This window comes from Muscardinus avellanarius, assembly GCF_963383645.1.
Source record: "Muscardinus avellanarius genome assembly, chromosome: 5".
NCBI lineage: Eukaryota > Metazoa > Chordata > Mammalia > Rodentia > Gliridae > Muscardinus > Muscardinus avellanarius.
Window position 1 is genome coordinate 132,038,104 of NC_137790.1, and position 25,166 is coordinate 132,063,269.

The 25,166-nt window shown below is 47.1% G+C and overlaps 1 protein-coding gene across 1 annotated transcript; it reads left to right on the plus strand.

The window, feature by feature from the left end:
- Window positions 1-1,150: 1,150 nt before the first annotated feature.
- Window positions 1,151-24,720, plus strand: RBP2 (retinol binding protein 2; the record flags this gene model as incomplete). Its single annotated transcript, XM_080695928.1, has 4 exons — window positions 1,151-1,223; window positions 15,490-15,668; window positions 23,117-23,218; window positions 24,670-24,720. The coding sequence occupies 4 exons, from the start codon at window positions 1,151-1,153 to the stop codon at window positions 24,718-24,720; spliced, it is 405 nt and encodes a 134-aa protein (XP_080552054.1).
- Window positions 24,721-25,166: the final 446 nt, after the last annotated feature.

Consider the following 25,166-nt stretch of genomic DNA (forward strand, 5'->3'; position numbering starts at 1 on the left):
CAGTCACAGCCATTTAATCAGATTTCACGGCCTAAGGACTCATCACTTAAAGCTCCAGAATATCCTCACAATTGGGTCTCACTTTGGAGACTCCTGGCATGCCCAGCTCAGCCCACACTTCATTCTTCAGAGCATTGGGTCTTTCTGAAACCCCAACTTCTCAGAGCCATAAAGCATCTCATTTTCTGACCCACTGGACAGCCAACTTGGAGAACAAGACTGAACCAAAGATTCTTGTTCAAATGCTAGCGGCACCCCCACCTGTGTTCAGACCATCCCTGCTTTGCTTCTGGGGTCTTAGAGTCCCACTGCCCCATGCCTCCCAGCTGGGTCCCTGCAGGCCCAGATTGCACACACTGGGCTCCAGTTTCTAGAGCAGGCCTGTATCCCGGAACCTTGCCCCATGGAAAGCCACAAATACCTTGCTGGGAAGCAAGGGAGAGTCAGGCTCTCAAGTGAGAATTCAGTCTCCTTCCCCAAGCTGGCCTAGCTCAGTATGGAGGGAAGGGCTTTGGAGCCACACGGGCCAGGGTTTGAATCCTGAGTCCATCACTTACAAGTCATCGGTGGACATGTGAGTTAACTACCTTGAGCCTTCCTCATCTTTAAACAAGGATGGTTAAACTTGATGCACAGAGCTCTGATAAGCAAAAATTAGAGCCCCACCAGTCTAAGCTGCGTGTTTTTAGTGTCTCCAGCCTGTCTGAACTGTTTGCTGTGTGTCCAGCAGGCTCCAGGTCAGAGGCTTTCAGTGGCTTACTGGTGGCTTTCAGTACATGAAAGGTAGACACTGGGTGTTTGTTTCTCACAGGAACTCAATGGACTATTCTGTCTGGGGTCAGGGGCTCTGTGGGAGCCCTGCCAGCCAAAAACTAGCTCTGCTCCAATATCCTGCATATGGTGGCGGTCACTGGCCACACATGCCTGGCCACACCAGGACTTTGTGCCTGGGTTGCTCACGGGCCCACTGGACTTTGCAAAGGAAAGGAAAGTTCCTCTGAGTTGTACTTACGACCTTTGGGTCTCTTATCTTCAGAGCCCTAAACCTGGCCTACTGAGCTATAAAAGCGCCTCATTTCAACACGCTCTCCCTCAGCCGACGCTCCGACCACGTTCACCACACACCCACAGCAGACCAGGGGCTGCCACCATGACGAAGGACCAGAATGGAACCTGGGAGATGGAGCGCAATGACAACTTTGAAGGCTACATGAAGGCTCTGGGTAAGGGGGACGGTGGCTAGGAAAGGGGATGTAGGGGGGACATCATTCTGGCCCTCTGGACATATCACAGACTGGTGTGCAAATCCTACTCTTTACTTACGCTGCAAAAAATAAGGCAAGTCATGCAAATCCTCTGCAGCTCTGAGCCCTTATCTACAGATTGGGAATAATAATAAGTGAGATTGTGTTTAGAATATCCTTGGCATTGTGCTAAGGCTATGAGTGTTTGTGAATTACTGTGAAGACACAGTAAGCATGCACACACACACACACACACACACACACACACACACATTTGTGTTAAAATGTTGGGTTGCTTTCCCTACAATCACTATCTCTTCAATTACCATTTGTATCTGATATTGCATTATACATAAATGACCCCGAATGGCTTTTAATGGACTCTAGTCAGCCTTGTAATGAAGGAAAAAGAAAAAGGAGTGGTTAGCAAGTCTCTCTACCTGGAGATAACCAGGCCCACAGAAGGCTAGGAGACAGAGGCCTTTGTCACATGGTTCAAACCACCCATGGCTTATCTGACTTCTGAACTGGGCTCCAGGCCATGGGCTGCTGATCAGTGTGTGTCCTGACTTGAGGACACACAGGGTGGGTCTCTTGAGGGGCTGGCGGACACTCATATCCTGGTTCATCTCTAGTGAAAGCAGAGGTGGGTCCACAGAGGGGATCTCAGCTGCCGGTCTGTTTCCAGGCTCCAATATCTGGCCAGGGAGTTTTGACTGCCTGTCTTCTTTCTTTCCCTAAACCAACCTTCTTACCATCTTTTCTATATACAGAATTACTTCACTGGAAACTCCCACACAAGCAGCATGAGAAAAATGGCTGCGGGCGGAGTGAGAGGCCCAACAATTTGGGTACGATGGTGAGAGGTCTCTCTTAGGATGTAAACCATGGGGTTTTCTGTGCAATTAACTTCTAGCTTGCAGCACATTTCTACCATGCAAATAAGCAAGGAGAACTGATATGTTTTCTAAGTTACAGAGCTTAGGGCTCCCTTCATATATGTTAGACATGTGTCTGGCACTGAATAACCTGCTTATCCTCCTGTCTATTAGAATTCTACTTCTACATGCATGGAGGGGGAGAACAGAAATCCTATTTCAGGGTGTATTCATTAGAGTCACCCCTCCATGCCAGTCTGGTATGGAGCTGTACCTAACCTCTGTATTTCTATCCTTTTAATAAACTTCTTTAAATCTTAAAAAAAGAAATCCTATTTCAGGACTCCCTCCCATTGCACTGTGCTTTTTGGTACCATGTGTGCTCAGTGAAAAAGGAATTCTGATTGATTCGGAGCAGAGTCCAGAACTATAATTCTGAACAATCTTGTACAGATGCAGAAGCCAAACCAGAGCAGTCAGCATTGCTGGGGCAGGGCCCAGGACTCACTCTGTGACCTTGAACTGATATTTTTAACCTTTTAGAACCTCAATTTTCTCATCTGGCTGATAGGAATAATAGCACGGGCCTTGGTTGTCTCTCTGGACGATGTTGGGTGTAGCTGTGGTTTTGAACAAAGGAAAAGTATGCTAACAAGTGCTATTCAGAATTTGCAAGGTTTTAGCAGTGTGGGTAACAAGTTGGACTCATGGAATATCATCAGAAAGTGACTTTGCAGTTTTTGCTTACGTAAATAAGAAGTTGGACGGTGACTTTAGGTAGAACATCTAGTGTCAGTTTAATCAGTGGCCCTGCAGGGTGAGCTGCTGAAGCCTGTCTCCTCACTCAAGCTTAAGGTGAGAGGCATGCTTCCCTACCACCCTTTTTAACCTCTGGAGAGAAGCGATGCTGCAGGGTACTCCTCAAAAAATCCTCTCTGAAAACAGCCTTCCTCTGGACTCCTTTATATGCACCCTGCTGTGGCCAAGGGGCTCACAAGGCATGGATGTGGTATTTGGATGTCTCCATCACATAAGCTTTTCGGCTCTCCTTTCTCATTCTCCTTAATATCACTTTGTCTCTTAAAGCTTCAGTCTAAACTTCTAATTTAACATCCCATCATACTGACCTCCCTCTAATGAACAGACTGCTTCACCTCTTAGTCCCAGGGTCTCTACAGGATAGAGGGGTAGCTGGCACTTTGCCAAATGAGATTAATACCAGAGATAGTAGTAGTAGTAGTAATAGTAGTAGTAGTAGTGGTGGTGGTGGTGGTGGTGGTAGTAGCAGCAGCAGCAGCAGCAACAACAGCAGCTAAGGACAGCCTATGGTTGTGTTTGGTCCCCCGACAGTGCTTCAGAGCCCGAGGAACCCAATCCCATCTCAAGTTCACAATGCCCTGTGCAGAAATGCCTGGGCCAGAGACACCTTCCCACCGTGGAGACGGGGCATCGGATTTCTCTCGCCCGCCCATGGGAATGTGGGCAGGGCAACACTGGCATTGATTGAAGGTATATCTCCAGAGGCTCAGCCAAAGCAGATAGGTGTGGTCGCCTCCGCGATCTGACGTGATAATCGCAACCTAGCTGGTGTCTGTGTTTCCTGCACAACCAGGCTGCCAGGCAGGGCAGCTTTCCCAACCCTGAGATGTCAGTGAAGCTGCTTACCTTGCCCTTTTGAGCACTGAGGCACTTGGCATTTGGAAAGAGCATGTATTGAGGAGATCTTTGCAAATGCCTAGGTGTGTAAATACCACCAAGAATGGCACCATTTCGTGCCCAAGAAGTGTTGCTTTCTTAGGCTTTAACCCCCAGTGCCAGGGAGCTGGCTTTTTATGAGGACTGGCTGTTGGCTCAGCAAGGCGGAAAAACTCTATTATGGTGTGGGTTTGGGCAGCAGCCCGGCTTTGCCGCTGGCTCCATGACTCACCGCACACCCTAGCCTCCCCACGGGGCTCAGCTACCAGCCTCAGCACAATGACACATCATGGCAACCTTTGGGCTTGCCATAAATGGTCAAAGTAATTAAGAGTTCAAAGAGCAAGGGCCAAGGGTCAGAAAATGGCACCCCTTTTCCTGTCTCCTTGGCCACTGGTTTCTTAAATCTCTAGACTCTTCCCTGACACTGAAGAAAGTAGCTGGTGAATTCTTTCAACCCAAGGAATTTGTCCTGAAGCCCTATTTCAGATCAGATGAGGGGATGGGAAAGACACATTGGAAGAACAAGGTGTAGAACCGGGTGTAGTAATCCCAGGACTTGGAAAGCCGAGACAGGAGGATCACAGGTTCACAGCCAGCCTCAGCAACCTTGTGAGGCCCTCCACAATTTAATGAGAGCAGGTTTCAAAATGAAATAATAAGCCGGACATGGTGGCGCACACTTGTAATCCCAGCGCTTGGGAGGCTGAGACAGGAGGATCGCACAGGTTCGAAGCCAGCCTCAGCTACTTAGTGAGGCTCTCAGCAACTTAGTGAGACCCTGTTTCCAAATAAAGTATAAAATAGGTCTGGGAGTATAGCCCGGAGGTAGAAAGCCTCTGGATTCCACCCTCAGTACCACACACTCAAAATAATCATATGAAATGAATAATAAATAATAATAAAATGGAACCTTAATGAGCAAAGATAGTGACATCTATTAGGAGAAGTGTCTCTAAAACTGCTTAGATATTGTTAAAGTTAGATCATCTTTTATTGCATCTATTAGCTATTGGGGAAAACCCCATTATTCTCTTAATCCACAAAAATGTGAAAACCATCTTCTATGAAGACCATATTTTTTTCACTGAAAGTAATGTGTACTGACTCAAAAGAGCTGCAAACAGTTGTAGTGGGTCTCTGGAAAGCTCCACAAAGAAAGTGATAGCATTAGAGACTGAGGAACATCATAATGTGCACATCCCATCCTGATTGGTTTTGTTGTGAGGGTGGTACTAGTGCTGCTGCTACTGCTGTTGCTGCTGAGAATCGAACCCAGGACCTCATACTTACTAGGCAAGTGCTCTGTCACTGAGCCACACCCCAGCCCCTGGTTGTTTGGGAGTCTAGCATCAGCAGTGAGCACAAACACACACCTTCATGCAGTGATGCGCATGTGCTTGTATGATGAGATTTGTATTCATTACTCCCTTTTTATATGCTTTTATTAGTCCACTGCAATTATATATCATAGTGAGGTTCCATGTGATACAGACACACATGCACACAGCACTTGGCGAGTTTTCTTCTATATCCTACCCGATTTCCTTCTCCCCCTCTGCTATACATGTTAGTGAAATTGGTAGTGATATCTTTATATATTGTCATAGTATTATTTGAACTATTTCTCTCCTCTGTCCTCCTTTTTCTGCTTCTCCCTCTCTCTCCCAACCCTCTTCCACTATTCTACTGATTAACCTTCACATTTCTCATTTATTTGTTTCCTTTTTTTTTTTCTCTCGCTTCCACAGAAGGCAAAAAGCATATGACCCCTCACTTCCTGAGACTGGCTGATCCCATTTACCATAACATCCTTGAGTTCTATTCATTTTTCTGCAAATGACATAATTTCGTTCTCCTTCATGGCTGAGCAGAATCCATTTTCTTTATCTATTCATCTGTCGGTGGATGCCCGGCTTGGTTCCATCCTTTGGCTCTTGTGAATTGTCCTGCTATAAACATGAACATATATGAGTCACTATAGTATTCTAATTTTAATTCTTTTGGAAAGATACTGAGGCGTGTTACAGCTGGGTCATCTGGTGGTTCCATTCCTAGTCTTTTGAGGAACCTTCATACCAACCTTCATAGCCGCCGTACTAATTTACAACCAACCAACAGTGCATGAGTTCCTATTTCCCCACATCCTTATTAACATTTATTATCATTTGTATTCTTGATGGTTTCCATGCTAACTGGAGTAAAATCATTACTTTGTTTGAGTTTCTGTTTTTAACAAATGCATCAGGTGCCTAAAACTCTCAGGAAGTGCTCTGGGCGTTGATGACAGAGTGGTGAATGAGACGAGTCCTCTGCCCTCATGGCGTGTACTGCTAGTAGGGGAGACAGAGAGCACGCACAGACTTAAGGGGATTTTAGGTGTGATCAGTGGGATAGAGAGCGGTGGGTGGACATGGAAGGCCATCTGAGGAGGTGACAGTGGAACCAAGGCCCTAAGGTGAGCAGTGCTATTCCAGGGAACAAGCGCAAAGGCTGTGGACATGCCGGGAAGACAAACTCATGGGATGCTGAGGGTGTTGGGAATGCAGAGAATGAAGGAAGAGGAAGAAAAGGATAAGGATGGAGAGGTACATAACGTCAAACCAAGCAACCCTGTGATGGGAGGATGGTACTGTTCCTCTTTGTTTTTTGAACCCAGGAGTATTCTACCTCTGAGCCATGCCCCCAGATACTTTTTTTTTAAGTAGGGTCTCACTAAACTACTGGGCTTCTCTCTGAGTTGCTGAGGTTGGCCTCAAACCTGTGATCCTCCTGTCTCAGCCCCCCAAATATTGGGATTACAGGTATGTGCTACCGTGCCTGGCTGCCTCTTTACATTCCTTAAGGCTCACTAAGGCTGCAGTGCAGACAGTGAATCATAGGAGGTTGAGACAGGGAGCAGAGAGGCCCACTAGGAGACCCCTGTGTCCTCCAGGCAGAAAATGGCAATGGCTTGGGCGAGGGCGGTGCCTGTGGGATTGGTGAAGAGAAGAGAAGACAGGCCCAGCACATATTTTGGAGGTAACACTGAGGGAGCTTGCAGATGAATTCAAAGTGAGAGGAAATGGAGGAGAAAAACTGACTCTGAGGTAGAGACCCGTCTAACTGGGAAGACGGTGATCCCATTGTCTGAAATGGGGAAGAGAGGAGGAAGGAGAGGGTTTGGGTGGGTGGTCACAGGCTAGGCGGAATGCGTTAAGAATTCCAGTTTGCAGACTTTGGTTTCAGATGCTCACTGTACATCAAGTAGAGTCTGAGAAGTGACGTGTTGGGATAAGATTTAGAGCTCAGGCTGCGGTCCGGGATGCAGACAGAAGGAATGCTTTCCATTTTATGGGATGAGGAAGATGAAGTCCACAGAGGTGGAGATACTCGCCTGGGGCCACGTGTGGCTGGGAAATGGTAGGGGCCAGACAGGAGCCCAGTCTCTCTCTTCTAACACCCAAGCTGTTTCTGAAGCACTCTCCTAGTCGGGGTCTAAGCACATGGCTAAGGGAGGACAAGCTCCAGGCTTTCTTCTTTAGATGGAGCCTCCGGAGAAGAAGAGCAAGACCTCAAAAATATCACAAGAGGGTCCATCCGAGCCCCTGGGTAAAATGAATGCACGAGTTAATGAACATCTGAGGACCCGAGGGTGAATTTATTTTACAAAATCTAAATTCCCACTCATGCTGACAAGCCAACAAAGACTGACAAAGACCACGTCAAAGGCTTTATTTGAACCACAGTACCTTGCCTCGGACCCTGTGGCTGAACTTTCTTCTTTTCCTTTTTCTTTTGTTTGTTTGTATTGAGGATTGAATCCTGGAGCATTCTACCTCCAAGTTACACTCCCAGCTCATTATTATCATTATTATTATTATTATTATTATTATTATTATTATTATTATTATTATTAGAAACAGGGTCTCACTAAGTTGCTGAGGCTGATCTCAGGCCTGTGATTCTCCTGGCTCAGCCACCAAGAACTAGAATTCCAGGGGTGTGCCACCATGCCCAGCTCCTGAATGGACTTTCAAATGGAAAGAGCTGAGAGATGGTAAAATCCAGGTGACAACGGCTAACACAGTCCCTCCCTATGGCTCCCTTGAATGTGTTGGTGTCTCCACCCTGACCCCCTGGCAATGGTGAGCACTAGACTCTGGATGGGAGGAGAGGTATTGTACCAGGGTCTACAGCCTGCCTCTGCCGTCCAGGAGGGAGAGAAAGGAGGACGCAGGCGGGAGGCCATCCTAATTCCTCTCTAAATGTGTTCTCTGGAGGAGGAAATGGTATGGAAAAAAGGAAAAAAATTGCCCTTCCACTCCGTTTCTCGAAATTGCCTGAGAGGGCCGATGATTTGAGAATTAAAGCGCCTGGGTTCAAAGCCCACAGAAGCTGCACTTTGAATGGCTCTCAGATTTCCTATGATGACTACGTGAGCCTGCCTGCTCTTTTAATTTATAAAGAGTGCCTGCCCTTTGCGCCTGCAACTTTAGCTTTTTTTTCCCCAAGCATATTACAAAAGCATTTTAATGTTGAGTAGCAGGCTCATATTTCAACTTTTATGGCCTGTATTGTTCAAAATGCAGTTATGAAAAGCACGCTTTAATAAAGTCACTTCGGTGTTGTTTTTTTTTCTCTGCAGCTGCTATAAGCCATATATATATTATTCAGAAATAGCTTGCCTTTGGACCTTTCCTTCGGAGATAGAAATTCATTTCACCTGGCTATAAATCAGGCTCACAGATACCTTTAAGCCAGAAAAGCAGATAAAACATGCTTGATAACCCTGGTGTTAAAAATACCACACCAGGAAAATAATTTTCTCTGCAAAGTTCAAAGAGGAAGTGTTTTTGTAATGTGTGTGTGTGTGTGTGTGTGTGTGTGTGTGTGTGTGAGAGAGAGAGAGAGAGAGAGAGAGAGAGAGAGTGTCCCACACATGTGCATGTGGGTTCTACAGCCAAAGTTAATTCCTTTTGATTAGAGCTACCCAACAACAAACCCAACCAGCAGGATATCTGGCTCCCTTCTCTAGGGTGGAGCAGAGGTAACATGATTAACCGGCCTGAGCAAATGCTACAGGGTGGCCGAGAGGCCGAGCCATTTTTCAATCTGGAGGAGAAGCGATGCTTGATTCTATTTGCATGGACCTTCTAATAAGATTCCCCCGGCACAGGTCAGAAAGATGGAGTAGGGATGGCGTTTCCAGGACAAACCGGTTCTCTCCGAAATAGGCATTTGTAGCTACAATCTGCTGTCGCGGGCCACCAGGGCCAAGCCATGATCTTTTATTAGGGAACCTTAGTTGTGAATGACAAGCAGACTGGATGTGTCAGGGAGCTATTGGGAGCCCCATTTTAGCCCAGTGACTCTGAACCCACCATTTACCGTCTCTGGGCCTCAATTTGCACATCTAGAGAGTGAAAATAGGCTTGTTTGCTAAGGAACACTTTGGTTCTAAATTGCTCTGTAATTTCCAATTCGTTCTTCGTGTTTTGCCTGGGGGCCTTCACTTTGTTTCATCCGGTTAACAGACAACCTCTGGTTTCCATTCCCTGTTCCCTCACTCTGGCTCAGCAGCTGCCTTAGCACAGCTTGGACTTCAGCACAGAGGCCTGGATCAGGAGCTGCTCTCATCAACCGCACTCTGGGGGGAGGAAGCTGATCAGGCTGAGAAAGGTCCCAGAAGGCTGTGCGCAGAGCAGCATGGGGGCAGTAGCTACGTCCGCCATATACCAGTGGCAGGTGGCTGTAGGAATGCATAAATATCACCTGAAATTTCTCCTCTGGACCGAGTGCTGATCTCATCCCTGTTTAACCCAAATACACAAGGCTGAGGGTGGAGGAGCTCCTTGGCCAACATCCTCTTCCTCGGTTTACTATGAGAAAACTGGGCCTCTGAGAGGGAACTTGGCTAAGGTCACCTGGCTGCGGACTCAAGGTCGAATCTGCCAGGGCTCTTTTATACCAGTGGTTCTCAACTCTGGCAAGTACAGAATCTCTTAGGAAGACGGGAGAAGAAGCAGGGCCCAAGCTGCAGAGCTGCTCCTCAAAAGCTCAGACATGAGTGGGTCCTAGGAAGCTGCCCTTGTAACACTTACCAAAGGAGCTTTGAGAACCAGGGTCCTGGACCATGCTGCCTCTGTTAATCAGTCCATGATAGGTTTGTTTTGGATTGTTTGTTTGTTTGTTTTTGCAGTACTGGAGATGAAACCCAGGGGCAAACTACCTCCAAGCTACACCCCCAGCCCTATTTTTTATTTTTTATTTTGAAACAGGGTCTCACTGGGTTGAAAAGGGCCTCACTAAGTAGTAGCTGAGGCTGTCCGTGAACCACGATCCTCCTATCTCAGCCTCCTGAATGCTGGGATTACAAGTGTGCATCACCACACCCAGCTCCCATGATAGCTCTTGAGGACCTACACAGAGCAAAGGGACAGCACTGTCTTAGTTCCCACAAGGGTGGGACTAGAGTGAACAGAATAGTGAAACCCAAAAAATCTGGGTAAGTGTTCTCAGGAGGTAAAACTGTGCAGGCTGCATAGCCCATGAGGAACAGGTAAGAAGGGCCAGGCAGGCTGTGGGAGGCAAGGCTGGCTGGTCCTCATGAGATGGGAGAGCTGGGAGCAGAGTGGCGAGGATTCAGGGAATGAACATTTGAGAAGCGTCTGGAGGGTTCTGAGGACGCTCACCTGGGAGATCACAGACTCACCGACCACGATTCTTATGGTGGCAGCCACTCTTTGTGGAGCCATCGCCAGGAGCGCCAGCCACTGGGCCAAGCTCTTTACAAACACCGCCAACTTTAACCCTCAAAACCACCTGATGCGGTTAGTAGAACTTCCACCATGGCTACTGCTCTCTGCTGCTTTGGGATCTAAGCATACGTGCCCAGCCATGTGACTAAAATTAAACCCAGAGCCATCACCTGACTTGCTAGACTGTCTGTGGGGGAGGATAGAAATAGGAGGCGGATGTGACATATTAGCCTCTTGCTAGCTCCCCTCCCACAGGACATATTTACACTAACTAGAATGTGGAGGATGGTCCTCAGTGACTTTAAGCAATTTTAAAGGAGGATTCATTTTAGTTTAGTTTTATTTATTTTTATTATTTTTATTTTTTGGTGGTACTGGTGATGGAACCCAGGTGCATTTTACTTCAGAGCCTATTTTACCCCAGCCCTATTTTTTTATTTTTTATTTTCAAACAGGTTCTCACTGAGTTGCAAAGGGCCTCACTAAGTAGCTGAGACTGGCAGCAAACCACGATCCTCCTGTCTCAGCCTCCCAAATGCTGGGATTGCAAGCATGCGCCACCACACCCAAATGGATGATTCTTTTTTTTTTTTTTTTTTTTTTTTTGCGGGTCTGGGGATGGAACCCAGTGGCATTCGACCTCCAAGCTATACCCCTGCTCTATTTTTTATTCTTTATTTTGAAACTGGGTCTCACTAAGTTGCAGAGGGCCTCACTAAGTAGCTGAAGCTGCCTGCAAACCATGATCCTCCTGTCTCAGCCTCCCAAATGCTGGGATTGCAAGCGTGCGCCACCATGCCCCGCTTGGAGATTCATTTTAAGTCAGAAATGTTTGATCACTTGGGCTGGGCCTGGTGGCACATGCCTGTAATCCCAGTACTTAGGAAGTTGAGACAGGAGGAGGATTGCAGGTTGGAGGCTAGCCACAACAACTTAGTGAGACCCTGCTTCAAAAAAAAAAAAAAATAGGGCTAGAGGTATATAGCTCAGAGGTAGAAAGGCCCCTCGGTGTTCAATCCGCAGTATCACAAAAAAGGATAAGAAATGCTTGATCGCTTTGTACTGTCTACACAGGCCAGTAGTAAGTGGACTGGAAGGGAGAAAAATTGAACAGAAGACATCTCCATGATTTCAGTGCCAACGTGGCCGAGATAAATGCCTCAGGAAGGGTCTTGCCAGCCTTCCATATCGTGTTGTGAGGAGTGCTCAGCAGGCAAGATGTGTGGCCACTGAGGGGCTCTATGGCCACATAAGACTGTGGGAACCTGCACCCGCTCCCTTCTCTTGGAGTTAGAAAGCATTTTCCCTGTATCAAAGGCCCCATAGTGTCCCTCAGTGCACACACCAACTCCTTTTGTTTTTAACTCCTCACTTCCCCAAATCAGCCAGTCGAGAGCCCATGTATTTGACTATTAAAACTTCCCATGGAACTGAGCCCTGCGGTGTACACACGGGGAGCCCTGGGCTCTGCGCGTGCTGGCCGAGAAGCATAGATGTGCTCACAGCCCAAGGACACCAGGAAGGACACTGATCTCACCCTGTGTCCCATGGTCTGAGCTCACGGGCTCCGATGTACTCTCGCACAATTCCATACACCGTGGAGCCGCAGCTAAACGAGCTGTCAGACAATGTTTGGGAGTGGAGTGTGACTACTCCAGCTCTGACTTATTATAGCACCCGGGGCCTAAAAAACAATTGCTTTTTGGTGGGGAGCGAACAGTATACAAGAGTCTGAAAAACAAATGGCCTCAAAGAAGGAAGGCCCAGCCAGCTGAATCCAAATGTCCCCGCACCTCCGGGAGAACTTTCACGAGAAATCAGAGTTACTTGTATCTTGGGAAGTGGTTTCACTGGTACCTTCTAGAGTTTGTGTAGCTCCAGATGGCTCCAGAGGCCGACTGTCCCGGGTTCAACCACCCTGCCCCCTCATTGGAAAACCGGGAACAAGAGACACAAATTCTCTGAGCCAGTTTCCTCACTGGCAAAATAAAGATAACACTTGTGAGTTTGTTTCGGAAATGCAGTGAGTGAGATTTCCCAAGGGAGGCCCTACTCTGGGACAATATTCCTGGCAGGTTCCAGAGAGTGTCGTAATTGCCCCAGTCACCAGCTCCTGAGATTGCGCTGTATGTTTGGATAAGTCCTTGCCTCTCCCGACCTTAACATGGTACATGCTTAAACAGTGGCTTTCCATCGTGTGTGTGTGTGTGTGTGTGTGTGTGTGTGTGTACTGGAGGTTCCTGGAAGCCCTTCTACTTCCGGGCTACACTCCCAGACCTATTTTACACTTTTTTTTTACGTGGAAACAGGGTCTCTTAAGCCAGTGCGGCTGGCTTCGAACTTGCGAGATCCTCCTGTCTCCGCCTCCCAAGTGCGGGGATTACACGCGTGCGCCACCATGCCCGGCGACTTTCAATTTTTTTAAACCATGGAGGTGTTTCTGCAAACAGCCTCCCCTGAGGAAGTCCAAGATCTTAAATCACTGGACTCTCTACCACTAGGGATTCCGGGCCTGGGATAGGAGCCAGAAATCTTCCGTTTTTACATCTTTGCAGGTGATCCTTGATGGTGGCTGGGTTTGGACTCATTGGTGAATTCTTAGGCATGATAAGTACTCCCTAAATAGTAGGGAATGACAGGTAACTACCTCATGTCAACTTCAATCTATTTCTCTTTCAACTTAAGTTATAGGTAGGCAATTTTCTTACTTCCCAGGCTAGCTAATGTTACTTAAAATTATTGACTTAGGGTCAAATCTGATTTCATACCATTTAGGGTCCAAAAGACGAACCAGGGTCCCCCTCCATGTAGATGTGATTCTGTTGTGAGCTGTGAGCTGTGTCAAACTACCGACCCCAAGTGAGGTTGGAGTGACAAGAATGTTCTTTGCCTTGATACTTTGGGAGAAGAGAGGTAAGAGTGACCAGAGGAGTCCAAAAGAAGATGGGCAAGAAAGGAATTAGAGGGGCAGAGGAGACAGACATGATGCTTGGCTACGGCGGGAGGGAAGGGGCAGCAGAGGTGTTAAGTCCCCACATTGACAGTAGCGCCCCAAACTCGTGATATCTGTCGACCTCTCTCATGAGCATAGGGCAGCGTTTATCCCATTCTGGAGAGTACAATCTGAAATTCAGTCACTCCTTACCAGAAAGAGGGAGCTGGAATTCTCAGAGAACAGCACTCAAGATATTTGAAACTGTTCTCTTTTTTTTCTTGGTGTCTTGTCATTATACATAAAAAAAGAGGATTTGCTGTGAGATAGTCATACTGCACAATGCATAATTTGCTCTATCCGCTCCCCCACAACCCCCTCTGCCTCCCCTCCTTTCTTCCTGATCCCTTTCCCTCTGGTCTACTGGATTCTCCTATTCTTGTGAGTTCCCTTTTCTTTTCTTTTCTTTTCTTTTCTTTTTCTTTTTCCTTTTTCTTTCTCTCTAGCTTCCATACACATGGGAGGTAACATACGACACTTGACTTTCTGAGTCTGGTTAATCTACGCTTAGCATAATTGGACTGTTCCAACACTTGGAGCCATTATTCTCCTTGAGTTATAACAGAATCGATCTCTGTGTTTTGGGAAACCTTGTAAGTGGATTTTTCTGGGGGAAAAAATAAAGATTTAAACTGACATCCAAAAATATCTGGAGAATTCACAGGCCACGGGGCTCAAATATGAATTTCTTCTTATACCATGCAGAGCTTAGGAAATTAACTATTCCTGTGCAAGGCCATGCTCCCTCTCCACCTTGCTAAGAAATGAATAGGAAGAGCTGGGCATGAGGAAGCACACCTGTAATCCCAGTACTTGGGAACAGAAGGATCGCAGGTTCAAGGCCAGTCTGAGCAATTTAGTGAGACTCTCAGCAATTTATTTAGACCCAGTTTCCAAATAAGAAGTAAAATAGGGCTGAGGTTATAGCTTGGCGGTAGAATGCCCCTGGGTTCATCCCGCAAGGAAATTGTGTACTGAAGAAATGAATAGAATGTTCTTTAAAATATGAAAGCAACCAGCTAGGCATGGTAGCATATGTCTGTAATTCATCTGTTTGTGAGGCTGAGGCAGGAAAATTGCAAGTTCAAGGCCAGGCCTGGCAACTTAGGGAGACCATATCTCAATATAAAATAAGAACAGGGCTAGGAATGTGGCCCAGTGATAGAGCTGTTTACTTATCACGCACAGGCCCCAAGTTTAATCCCCAGTACTGCAAAAATAGTATAGCTGAAGTAAATGTGGCGAGCCCGTGAGGATTGTTGAGTTGGGGCCATTCGTATATGGGAGCCCTTGTACTTTTCTGTCTTGATTTGTTCCAAGCTTTTCATTAAGCTTTCCCTTTAAAACAGCAAAAGAAAACTTCTGAGCTAGTGCGTATTGTCTAGAATACCTGAACCTCTACTAGGGGCTGCAGCTGAGGCAGAACCGCCCAACTTGGAAAGCCCCTGATGGACTTTAACAATGGAAGTTTGTAACCCACCCTCCCTGCTGTGGACATTTACAAAAGTTTCATCTTCCTCCATCATCCAAGACTGGTGATTTTCAAAGTATTTTTTCTGTTAAGTCATAAAATCTTTACAATTCCCTCTTAGGAAAAAACCCAATATGTCAGAGAGAAGATAGAAGATATGTGGTGTGTGTGTGTGTGTGTGTGTGTGTGTGTGTGTGTGTGTACACATGCATGCATGCCCATGCCTGCAAACAGGTCCTCTGCCTCCTACCGGGCCCCTGAGAACATGCTAAGAAACCCCTCAGTTTCCTGGCAGTTGGCGGAGGTGTCCAGCCTGGGCAGGTGTAAGACAACTCTTGTTTCCCACTTAAGCCAAGAAATGTGGCCTGTCCCTCATCCATATCTCTGGTCCTGAGGGTCTGGCCTTGTTAAATAAATGAATGAGCCTGGCTGAACACATCATAACCTCCACGACTCCCTTTGCCAACAGATATTGATTTTGCCACCCGCAAGATCGCAGTGCGTCTGACTCAGACAAAGATCATCGAGCAGAACGGCGACAGCTTCAAGACGAAAACCAACAGCACATTCCGCAACTATGATCTGGATTTCACTGTTGGAGTGGAGTTTGATGAGCACACAAAGGGTCTGGACAGCCGGCACGTGAAGGTATGTGTAGGCTAAGAGTTTTCACTAGCACAATCTTTTGGGTTCACAATAAAAATGAATGAATGAATAAATGAATGAATGAATGATTATCTGAGGAGGATCAGGAAAGGAGGACCAGGATGGACTTCCTGATGCTGGCAAAGAGCAATTATCGAAAAACTGAATAGGAGCCAGGCATGATGGCACACACCTGGAATCCTAGTTCTCGGAAGGCTGATACAGGAGGATCTCAGGTTTGAGGCCAGCCTAAGTAACTTAGCAAGGCCCTTTGCAACTTGGTGAGACCCTGTTTCCAAATAAAAAATAAAATAGGCTGGGGGTATAGTTCAGAAGTAGAGTGTCCCTGGGTTCAATCATCAATACCACCACAAAAACAAAAGGAGGAGGTGGGAGGAGGAGGAGGAGGGAGAGGAGGAGGGGGGAGAGGAGGAGAAGGAAGAAGAAGAGGAAGAGGAAGAGGAAGAGGAAGAAGAAGAAGAAGAGGAGGAGGAGGAGGAGGAGGACAAGGACGAGGAGGACAAGAAGGAGGAGGAAGAGGATGAGAAGGAGGAGGAGGAGGAGGAGGAGGAGGAGGAGATAATAATAATCCTTCGTGCTGCATCAGAAGGTCAAACTTCCAGCTATAGGAACCACAGTGGTCTTTCCTTACTGGAGGTTTCAGTTTTCATGGTTTTAATTACCTGCCATCAATTACAGTCCAAAAATAGTACATGGGAAACTGTAGGACAATATGCTTCGTATGTTCTAAAGTGCAAGGCATTCTGAGTAACAGAATGCTATCTCACAAGGCCAGTGCCGTGTGAGCCATTTCTCTGCCCAGTGTATCTACACTGCGTTAGTATTTGCCTGCTAGTCGGTTGGTAGTCACATTGGTCACATAGCATAGTACTGATCGCACATATACGGGATCACAGCGTACACTGTGATCAGTACTATCTGAGATTCAGGCATCCACTGGGGATCTTGGACCTTCCTGCCATAAGTGAGGGGAGACTGCTGTATTTGGATAGGCGGGGCTCTGGGGACAAGCAGAAAGCAGAGCTGAGCAGAGTGGGAGACGTATTTCAAAGCCCAAGAGCTAGGAGCTGTTTGTAAAAAAAAAAAGAGCCAGAGGCCACTAAGCTGCAGGGAGAGGTGGGTGGGAGGCAGGGCCAACAGCAGTCCCCCAGCGTCACTGCCCAGCAGCTCGTCCTCAGGATGCTCACACATACACTCTGTGTGCCTGCCTCTAGTTTTCCAAATCAAATTACACCTGGTCAGTCCCCTCCAAAGAGGAAGAGGAAGAAATCCAGTCTCTGTCATATTTAGGGAGTCCCTACCCCGGCATTAGCACCGTAAAGAAGCCTGGGCACTCCATCATCTATGTGGTTGGAAGGGTTACTGGTTTGTCCTACATCCTGTACCTTTGACTGTTCATGGTCTATGACCATGCAGTTCATCCAAGCAGGAATTCAGAGATACATAACATCCTTTCCCTCAGTGCTAACTGAGGCGCCGCGGTGGCTCCCGCGCTGAGCAAAGAAAGAACCAGCATCTCGGGATGCCACAGCCAGCGATGCAGGACCCTCCTCTTTTCCCTTCCCTTCCACCATGAGACCCCGATTTCCAGAGGCAGGCTGCCGCCCTGGGCTTCCAAGAGCTCTTTTCAAAGCAAGGGACCTAATCTGGGGTGGGAGGAGAAGCTGTTGCTCCCTGGTGACGAGCCTAAAGCCAGGAGAGAGGACACATCTCATCGCATTGTCCTGCAGCACTGATGATCTCAGGCATCAAGTCAAATTATATTTAGTGCTTCTTGCTAAAGAAAGGCAGGGGCAGAAAGCATTTTGGAAAACCTTCTATCAGAGCAGTCCTGAACAAGAGAGGATATGCCCTGGAATGTCACTTGTCCCCGAGGGGATGACAGACCTGGACCTACAAGCCTCTTCTGAACTATGGCTGAAAAGCCACTTCCTCGGGTGCCAGAACTGCTAGGAAAATTTGTGAATTTTGACATCACTCTGCATTCCCGAGCAAATGGGTTCAAAATCATTTGTGTTTTCCATTTTAAGTTTGGGGCATGGGCTCTTTGAATTAGGCCTGTCCTCTCTGACTTGTCTTTTATCACGTTTGATTGTGAAGAGCTGGCTCTTCCTGAAGCCAGTGATGTACTTTCAGCCTTTCATGGCCCTTAAAGGGTTCCATATCTATCAACGCATTCACTCTCCATGGTTGGTCTCCTCTTTCCCTGCAGCAGAAAGCATGGCTAACGCACATGCACGTGCGCGCACACGCGCGCGCGCGCGCGCACACACACACACACACACACACACACACACACACAGAAATATACACACAGAAATACACACACATACCCCGAGACTGCTGAGCTAAGGTCACAGGGGTCCATCCCATGAGAATCACAGCACTATCTCCTTCCCATAACTGGACTGGAGCCATTCAGCTGGAGGGGGATTCCAAGGGATGGGGACGTTTATCTCCAGTGTCATGCCTGTTACACACATGAGCTATGTGTGTGCAAGTACATGTATTCCTCATGCTTATATTCTCCAGGGCTCCACTTCACAACTTTTGATCCCTCCCAGGAACCCTCTGAAAAGTGCCCCACCCCTGGAGAAGAGGTGGGAGAGTTCTAACAGGAGCGCTTCAGGCCAGAGGAGAAGCAGTAAAATCATCCTGGGTGGATTCGTTTCTGAGCAGACGGCGACCCCCGCCTTCCTTCCTGTGGGCCACGTGTGTTCCTTCATCCCAACTCTGACTTGTTTCTAAGAGGGTTTAAAGCCCCTTTCAAAAATGCAGAAGCTGCCTTAAAAGAAATAAACTACAAAGGAGTCACATATCCATACAAGGGAGTCTCACACAGTCACGAGAAGAAAGGCATACTGACTGGTGCTACAATGTGGAGGGGCTAGGAAAGCACGCTGAGTAAGAGAAGTCACGCACAAAAAACTAACGATCGTGTGGTTTATGGAAATAGCCAACAAAGGTGAATTCAGAGACAGAACATGGTCACAGTGAGGACAAAGGGACTGAGCAGTGACCTCCAACAGAGGGACTGGGGAGTGACTGCTAACAGGTGCAAGTTTTCTTTGGAAGGGTGATAAAAAAAAAATCCGGATTTTATACCAGGCATGATGGTGCAAGCTTGTAGTCCCCACGCTTGGGAGGTGGAGAAAGGAGGATCGTGCAGGTTCGAAGCCAGTCGCGCTGGCTTAAGAGACCCTGTTTCCAAATAAAATATAAAATAGGTCTAGAAGTGTAGCCCGGAGGTAGAAGGGTTTCATCCCCAGTACCACCAAAAAAAAATTATTCCAGGTTTAAATACTGGGGATAGTTATACAATATAGTGCCTATAAGAAACTATTGAATTGTATATTCTAGGAGGGTGAATTCTTTATGACTGGGAGATTATATCTCGATTAACTACAATAAGGAGTTGAAATTGGAGCGGGTTGTAAGGGCTACAGAGGGAGTGTATAGTAGGGTTAGAGCCAACAGGGCCTTGGTGATGCTGGGGAGACAGGGGCACCCAGAAAGGGGGAAGCAGGTCATGGCGGGCAGGTCTGCTGGGGGAGGGCAGGTCCTGCTATGGTGGGTGGAATGTTTGCACAAGCACAGGTGGACTGGTGCGCGTCAGAGCTCCTTAACAGTACCCTTCTGTGTTCAATTTAAAGAGCTTTCTTTTCCTTTCCTAAAGAACTCATTGGAGAGTGATTTGGATTTACAGGAAAGTTACAAGAATATGACAAGGAACACCTGGCTACTCGTTACCAGGAGTGAGCCGTCGCTAGCACCCCGCCCCGTTTGCCTTGCCATTTGCACGTCTCTCTCCCTGGGATATACATTGTTTTCTGAACAATCTGATGCATTCACCCTAAATGATTCAGTAGGTACTTATGAAGAATTAAGATATTCTCTTATATATCCACAGCGTAGTTATCAGCTTCTACAAACTGCATACTGATATACTACTTATATCTCATTTACCAGAAGGGGCTGTTTTTAATATTAACTTTGGACATTGTGAGATGGAAAATTCCAGCAGGCCTCAGCTGCCTTCTATCATTCTGGGCAAACCTGCCTGTCCTTGGAGATCTCACTTTCTCTCTCTCTCTTCTCTCTTCTCTCTTTTCTCTTCTCTCTCTCCCTCCCTCCCTCCCTCTCTCTATATATCTCTATCTCTATCTCTCTCTTTCCTTCCCTCCCTCCCTCTTTTCATCCCCTGCTTGAGAAGCAATGGCTGCCCTCACTCCATTCCTCTGCAACCTCAGGATCTTTTAAAGCAAGTGAGTTTGCTTTTACAGCCTCCTCTGACATTGGGATGAAGGACACCAACTAAAAGCAAATTGAATTAGAGAATTTTAGTCCACTTTAGCCACCCTCTTCTTTCTGCTTCTCATCATCTGTTTTATGTAGGAGTTAGGCTATAATATTGTAAGCATTGCCATGATTCATTGGTAACCAATTTACTTTAGGGCCAGAATAACTTTTAATCCCGCTGCCCAATATGAGTTATTAAAATAAAATATTAGGACAGGCCCCTCCTGCACTAACATTTTTCTCCTTTCTTCTTTTTGCAAGATTCACTAAGCCCCTACTACATGTCAGGCCTCTGTCAGGGGCTAGAGATAAAAATGGTGAATCAAAGCCCCTTTTCCTGCCCTCGGGGGTCTCTAGCCTACTGGGGAAGACAGTCAAAAAGAGGGACATCGGGTATATCAATAGTGTTCATCTTGCTGGGCATGTGTGTGCTCTGGAGACCTCCTCTAAGTTAAAGAAGCAGGTGGATTTGCCCCCAAGGGTCTCTTCAACCAATTTACTCCATCACAGATTTATTCAACAATGCTGGCCACTGTGCTGAGTCCGGCGCTGCAGAAATGAACAGCGATGTAGTCTCTTCTTTCATGGAGCTCATTGCCTATGGAGAAAAACAGACATGAGTTCTACCAACATGGGTCGATCAGCTGTAAGGCAATATGGGAGTAGGGAGAATAGAAAAAACAGCCTCACCCTGTATGAAAGACTAGAGTCCTCTCTCATCTATTTGGCAAGAAACTCAAGAGTCCAAGGCCAATGATGGACAACAGCAAATGGGTATTTCAGACTTTTCTCTCCTTCCTGAAGAGTGAGGAGAGCCACCTGCAACTTGAACTCTCTAAGACTTTAAAGACGGGAGGCTTAGGATGGCTCAGAAGAAGGGGCATGTTTATTCTTCCTGTAGAAAATATGTCTAGTTTTATGTCTAAATTACTTTGGAGGGACTTTTTTAATTTTTTAAAATTTTATTTATATGTGGAATATATTGAAAATGGCATACATTCAGACTGTGCTTGGTGCCCTCTCCCTCCCCCCCCCATTCCCCTTCCCCTCCCAACAATGAGTGTCCAGGCTGACCATGCTATATTCATACTTTTACACATATTCGGATATAGCTCCTTCATTAATCAACCTCAGCCTTCTTCCTCTCCTCTCCTTCCATTCTAGCTTTGCTGAGGTTTCCCCTCCATTGTCTGGAGTCCCTCTGGTATCCCCAAGGCTCCCTAGTTTGGGCATATTAGAGGAAACATATGTCCCTTCTCTTTCTGAATATTATACATGCAAAACATTAAATTTTCTTCCTACCCTAACTCCCTGGTTCAGTCCATCCTCAGGGAAAATCACTACTAAGGATGTCTCCCTGCAGAAAGCATGCATGCTTACGCACTCCCCATGAACTCCCTTGTGGTACGCGCGTGGCTCTGCACCTTGCTCTTTTAAACGGAAATAATGCACTGTGGCTGTACCCTCTCAATGACTACAGAACAGAGAAGAAGCACACCATATTTAACCAGCCACCCACTGACAGGATTTATGAAGCTTCCAATCCTTTGCTGTAACAAACAACGCTTCAACGCATTGGGGAGTGAAACTAGGAGGAATAAAATTGTACATAAAGCATATAACATGGTCAAGGTCAACTATTATTTTAGAAATAGGTAGATTTAACAGTGTGTAGAAAACAGATTTGTACCAAAAAAAAAAAAAAAACAGACTCAAATGCACAGGATGGTGGAGAAAAGAACAAAACCCATAGGTCAGTTTATCACCAACTGGGTTTACAAGATATAAAGGAAAGCAAACATCTGGTCCTTTACATAATAGTGTACAGAGAGGCGTTCGATGGCTTGTACATACTTGGAAAAAACCCAGCTAGCATTAGGGTCATTCCTGAGGAAGGACAAAGGACAACACAGGTACGCAGCCCTTCCCTAGGTGGAGAACATAATCACCCCAGCAGGTGCACGAGCAAGCCTAGTCTAGGTGCAGATGCCCTGGAGGACCACCTGGGGATCCTGCAGACTATACCAAGGCGGGTGTTAGGAGGGAAGTGGAGAAGAGAAGGTGATTGCATAATTCATAAGTATGTGCACAGGGGTGTGGTGCTCTTGGTTTCAGCAAGCCTGTGGCTTCTCCAACCTGCTGGTAGGCTCAGCTTGGTTGTCCGTCTTGAGTTCTGCTGCTGCCCCTGGGACACTGACAGGCCAACATCACTGCCTGGAGGAAACCAAGGACCAGGAGAAGATGCTCCCTCCTGATTCCAGATAAGCAGGCTGGCGCGCAGCTACCAGGCAGCTCCCTGATTAATTAGGGAACTTCCCTGTCTTCATATCATCCTACAGTGGACTATCCTCACAGTGTCACTCCTGTAGGAAAAATCCCCAGAAGGAGAATTATTAGGTCAAAAAGTATATGCAGTTTTATATTTTGAAAGATAATATATCATTGTTCCTAAAATGATACATAACCCTGACTGCCATGTGTGAGGGTATCTGATTTTCACACCTTCTCCAACTCAGTGGATTACCAAAGTCTTTGACCTTTAACCTCATGACCAATTATACCTGGACAGTGGTCTTACTAGTATTTCTCTTATCATGAGTGAGGTTGAATAGCTTTCTTGTGTTTGACAACCATACTGCTAGGTGTTTTCCCCTCTGTTGGTTCATGTCCTATGTTGACATGAACTATTAGTTTAGTGGTCTTTTTCTTATTGATTTCCAGGAACCCTTTATATAAGGAAATCAGGCCTCTACTGCTATGCTACAACTCATTTTCCCAGGTGTTTGTTTTTTTTTAATGTGTTGACTTTTAGGTATTTCCCCTTTCTGAAATTTTATGTTGTTAACAGTCAAATTTATTATCTCATCCCCCACTGACTTGAAATGCCGTCTTTCCCATATGACAAGATGGTAGGCTAGTGCTCCTTATGAGAACAGAGTGAACCTGGATATATGGTTTAGCTGGAATGGAGGGTATGTGTGGAAAATGATTGGAAGGATCTTGGATCCCAGAGTCCGGGCTTTGGCCCCGTGGCGAGCAGGAGCCAGGCGGTCGGGAATCGCAGATTTAGCTGTAGGCTTCCTTGGCCTCTCCAGACCACACCTTTAATTTCCCCGGACTTGTCATTGCAGACGCTGATCACATGGGAAGGCAGCACCCTCGTGGCTGTGCAGAAGGGAGAGAAGGAGAACCGGGGCTGGAAGCAGTGGGTGGAGGGAGACAAGCTGTACTTGGTGAGTCCGGGAGCCCATGCTGCTCTTCCACAAGCCCCCCTGGCCACCTGGCCAGGTGCTCTCAGAAGAAAAATGGCTCTGTGCTTGTCCCCTGAGCTCCGACCAAGTGTATATGGTCATACAGTCAGGAAGCCGTTCCCATTTGGCTCAGGGGACTCCAGGAAGAAATCTATATGGCTGTTTTCTGTGAACGACTGCAATTAAAGAGAAAGTTTAAAATGCTGAGTTAGGGAAGCCAAGATCCAAGGAGAAATGCAGGGAACCTGTTAAAGACCAGCTGGGGAGAAATGTAAGCGTGGAATTAAGATGCCCTGGAGGAGAAAAGGACCATGCCGTCCCTCATTACGGGAGCCTGGGACGGAGAGGGATGGGGTGCCGTGACGGGGAGGGGCAGCTGGGTCTAGGAAAGGCCCCAGGCATTGACCTCTCACCATGAGGTATATCTGCCTGACCCCAAAATACTTTGGGTTAATTTGGTACTGGAATAGAATAGCAGGAACACTGGCTGATATCCTTAAATAAACTCTATCTGTCTAGACAGCTTGATTTTTCATTCTTCAATAAGGCAATTTATGGGCCCCACACTGAAAGAGTGAAAAATGTTTCGCTCCTCCATGCATTCAGCCCCTCATTTGTTAAATGAAGGGGGTCTCCGTGCATCCATCCATTCACCTGCGGAGTCAGGCTGGGGCGGGCTGCGGTGTTGGTATTCAGGTCACCATGGTGCCCTTCAGAGCCAGCCTGGCTTCACCCGAGATCTTTATTTTCAGAGGCAGCGTCGGCTGATGATCTATGAAACGCATTCACTGGCTTTCCCCTACCTGCTCTGGTTAGGATGATGGATTTTTTTAATTGTAGTACCATCCCCATTGGTGCCTGTGGCTAGGACGACAGATTGGCGGTCAGCTGAGGAGCGTGGTGGTCTTCCTCAGGCTCGTTTTGCCTCCTCCTGTAGGGTCGGCAGGTGGCTCTCTCTATCTGGATGAAAAGCAGTACCTGCTGCATCTCCTATGCCCTTGCCAGCCAGCGCTGCCAGCCCAGAAAGCCCTCAGGAGACGCCTCTCAGCAGACAGTCTCTTCCCAGGCCCTTACCTTCCAGAAGCTTCTCCACACTAGACCCTCGCCTTCCTCATGACTCCTCTACCTTTTATAAACTAGACGATGTTGCTTTAATCACGGGAGTCGGAGCAATCCCACCCAAGAGGGTCATTTCTTTACATCTTTTCATTTTTAGAGTTGTCGGAGCTCAATTCAAGTGTCAAAATCAAATTACCGCTACCCACAGGGCATGCCAGATGATGGGGTCTGGGAGATGCACTCTGCCCAAAATGACGACGTACGCTCTCCATCCCAACCCTAGCCCCTGCTCCCCCACACACACCACGAGGGCGGGGCGCTGGGCAGCAGGAGCCCTGGCTTGCTAGGCACTCACACCCTCTCTTATGTTGCAGGAGCTGACCTGCGGTGACCAGGTGTGCCGCCAGGTGTTCAAAAAGAAGTGACGCAGACCTGAGTGAACGGAGTTCTCTACTGGCTTCCGCAAGCGGCACTGGGACCCTCTCACGGAGCCCCAGCAAGACACCCGGATGGGTTTTAAACCGAATGACAGGTGTATCCCTCCCCCTTTGAAACCTGGCATTAAATGGAAAAACGGAAATCACTCCCATGCGTCGACACCGGCATACCCATTTCTCTTTATTGCTGGAGCCGGCAGTTTTACCTGCAGGCAGAAGAGGTGACCGTGTGATTTTTTTTTTTTTTTTTTTGGCATGGCCCTTTTGTGGTTTGTTAATTTGTTTCATTTTAGTGCGTTTTGTTTCTCTGGCATTAGTTTGCTCATTGCGGGGTGGCAGGGGACTCTTTCTGGCCAAAGCGACATCCCCTACCGAGTCTTAAACATCTCCCATTTGAAAGGCATTCCTTTGGGCATGCCTTAGTTCTCCAACCC